This window comes from Strongylocentrotus purpuratus, unplaced genomic scaffold, assembly GCF_000002235.5.
Source record: "Strongylocentrotus purpuratus isolate Spur 01 unplaced genomic scaffold, Spur_5.0 spur5_scaffold_7, whole genome shotgun sequence".
NCBI lineage: Eukaryota > Metazoa > Echinodermata > Echinoidea > Camarodonta > Strongylocentrotidae > Strongylocentrotus > Strongylocentrotus purpuratus.
Genome location: NW_022145613.1, coordinates 26,438,807 through 26,440,288, shown reverse-complemented (window position 1 = coordinate 26,440,288; position 1,482 = coordinate 26,438,807). Strand labels below are relative to the sequence as shown.

The following is a 1,482-nucleotide window of genomic DNA, read 5'->3' as shown; positions in this document are numbered from 1 at the left end:
AGATTTTCAGCAGCAGTTCTCTGACCAACCTGTAGAGCCATATACACCTTATCAGTATGTGAAAATGTTTCTGACAGATGACATACTTGCTACAACTGCAGACCAGACTAATTTATATTCTGTTCAAGAAGATGGTTCTTCGGTCTGCACAAGTACAAAAGAGCTTGAACAGTTCATTGGACAATATTACCATATGGGAATTGTGCGGATGCCTAGTACGCGTGGATACTGGGAGACAGAGACTAGGTATCTGCCAGTAGCCGATGTGATGAGTCGCAACAGGCTGAAGGATTGCAGACTAATGGACGATAAAGAACTTAAGAAATGTGGGAGAGGAGCAACAGACCATTGGGTTGAGGATAGCGTGGGTGTCGTCGCCATCAAGTGGTATGACAACAAGCCCGTCACACTCCTCTCAACATTTGTTGGGGTTGATCCGACTGACAGCGTTCGACGTTGGGACAAAGCAAAAAAGGAGCATGTCCAAGTATCCAGACCAAGCATAGTAAAGGAATATAACAAGTTCATGGGAGGTGTAGATCTCCATGATTCTCTCACTGCTCTGTACAAGTACCCAGTCAGGTCCAAGAGGTGGTACATTTACATCTGGTACCATACCCTCACAATGGTTGTAGTGAATGCGTGGCTCCTATATCGCAGGCACTGTGGTCAGCTTGGTTGCTCACACTTGCCACTACGCAAATTTCAGGCATCTGCAGCAAGCTGCCTTACCTCAGCAGGAAAGCGTGCGAGGGGGCGACCAAGCAACACAGCCACTCTGCCATCTCCAGCACCAGTGAAATGGAAGAAGAGTCCGGCTAATGACATCGGGAAGGATGGTGTAGATCATTTGCCCCTATGGGTAGTAAAGCGCCAAAGGTGCAAGCACTGTCAGGGAGGATTCCTCTCCTTTGTGCAGTGCACCAAGTGTGATGTGCATCTCTGCCTAAATAAAGACAGAAACTGCTTTGCACCATATCACACCCCAAATAACTTTCCCAAACTTATCATCTGAAAACATATATGGGCTTTCTTTTCATGAAGCTATGTCCTTACATTTTTTGTAGGTCACTAGCATCTCTCAAACATAATTCAGATGTTTACATTTACAACTCATTATTTGTGTCAATAATCAAAGCCTAACTATTGACTTGCCAAATTTGCCTTCATGAATAATATTATGTGCAGCCGGACCGTCATGATATGGCAAAGAAAGACATGACTGAACAGAATAAACAAAAGTTGAGAAGAACACTCCAAGTTCTTGTTGACACAAATCATGTTAACGAAGCATCATGTGACAGTATTCTGGATGAATACAGTGCCTTACTTTTTGATGTTGACAATAGCTTGGGAGACTTCTAAGACTACAACTATTCATCAAGGTTGGATGTGTTTCTTTATGAAAGGATAAATGGTAGAAGTGAATATCAGCATCTCTGGAAAGTAGTTTGGATGGTATTAATTTTATCCCATGGCAAT

General features: G+C 43.2%; 1 protein-coding gene across 1 annotated transcript; it reads left to right on the top strand.

The window, feature by feature from the left end:
• The first annotated feature begins 208 nt into the window (after positions 1–208).
• On the top strand, positions 209–1,015 carry LOC115919895 (piggyBac transposable element-derived protein 2-like). The gene has a single exon (XM_030974499.1). The coding sequence runs from the start codon at positions 209–211 to the stop codon at positions 1,013–1,015; it is 807 nt and encodes a 268-aa protein (XP_030830359.1).
• The last annotated feature ends 467 nt before the right edge of the window (positions 1,016–1,482 follow it).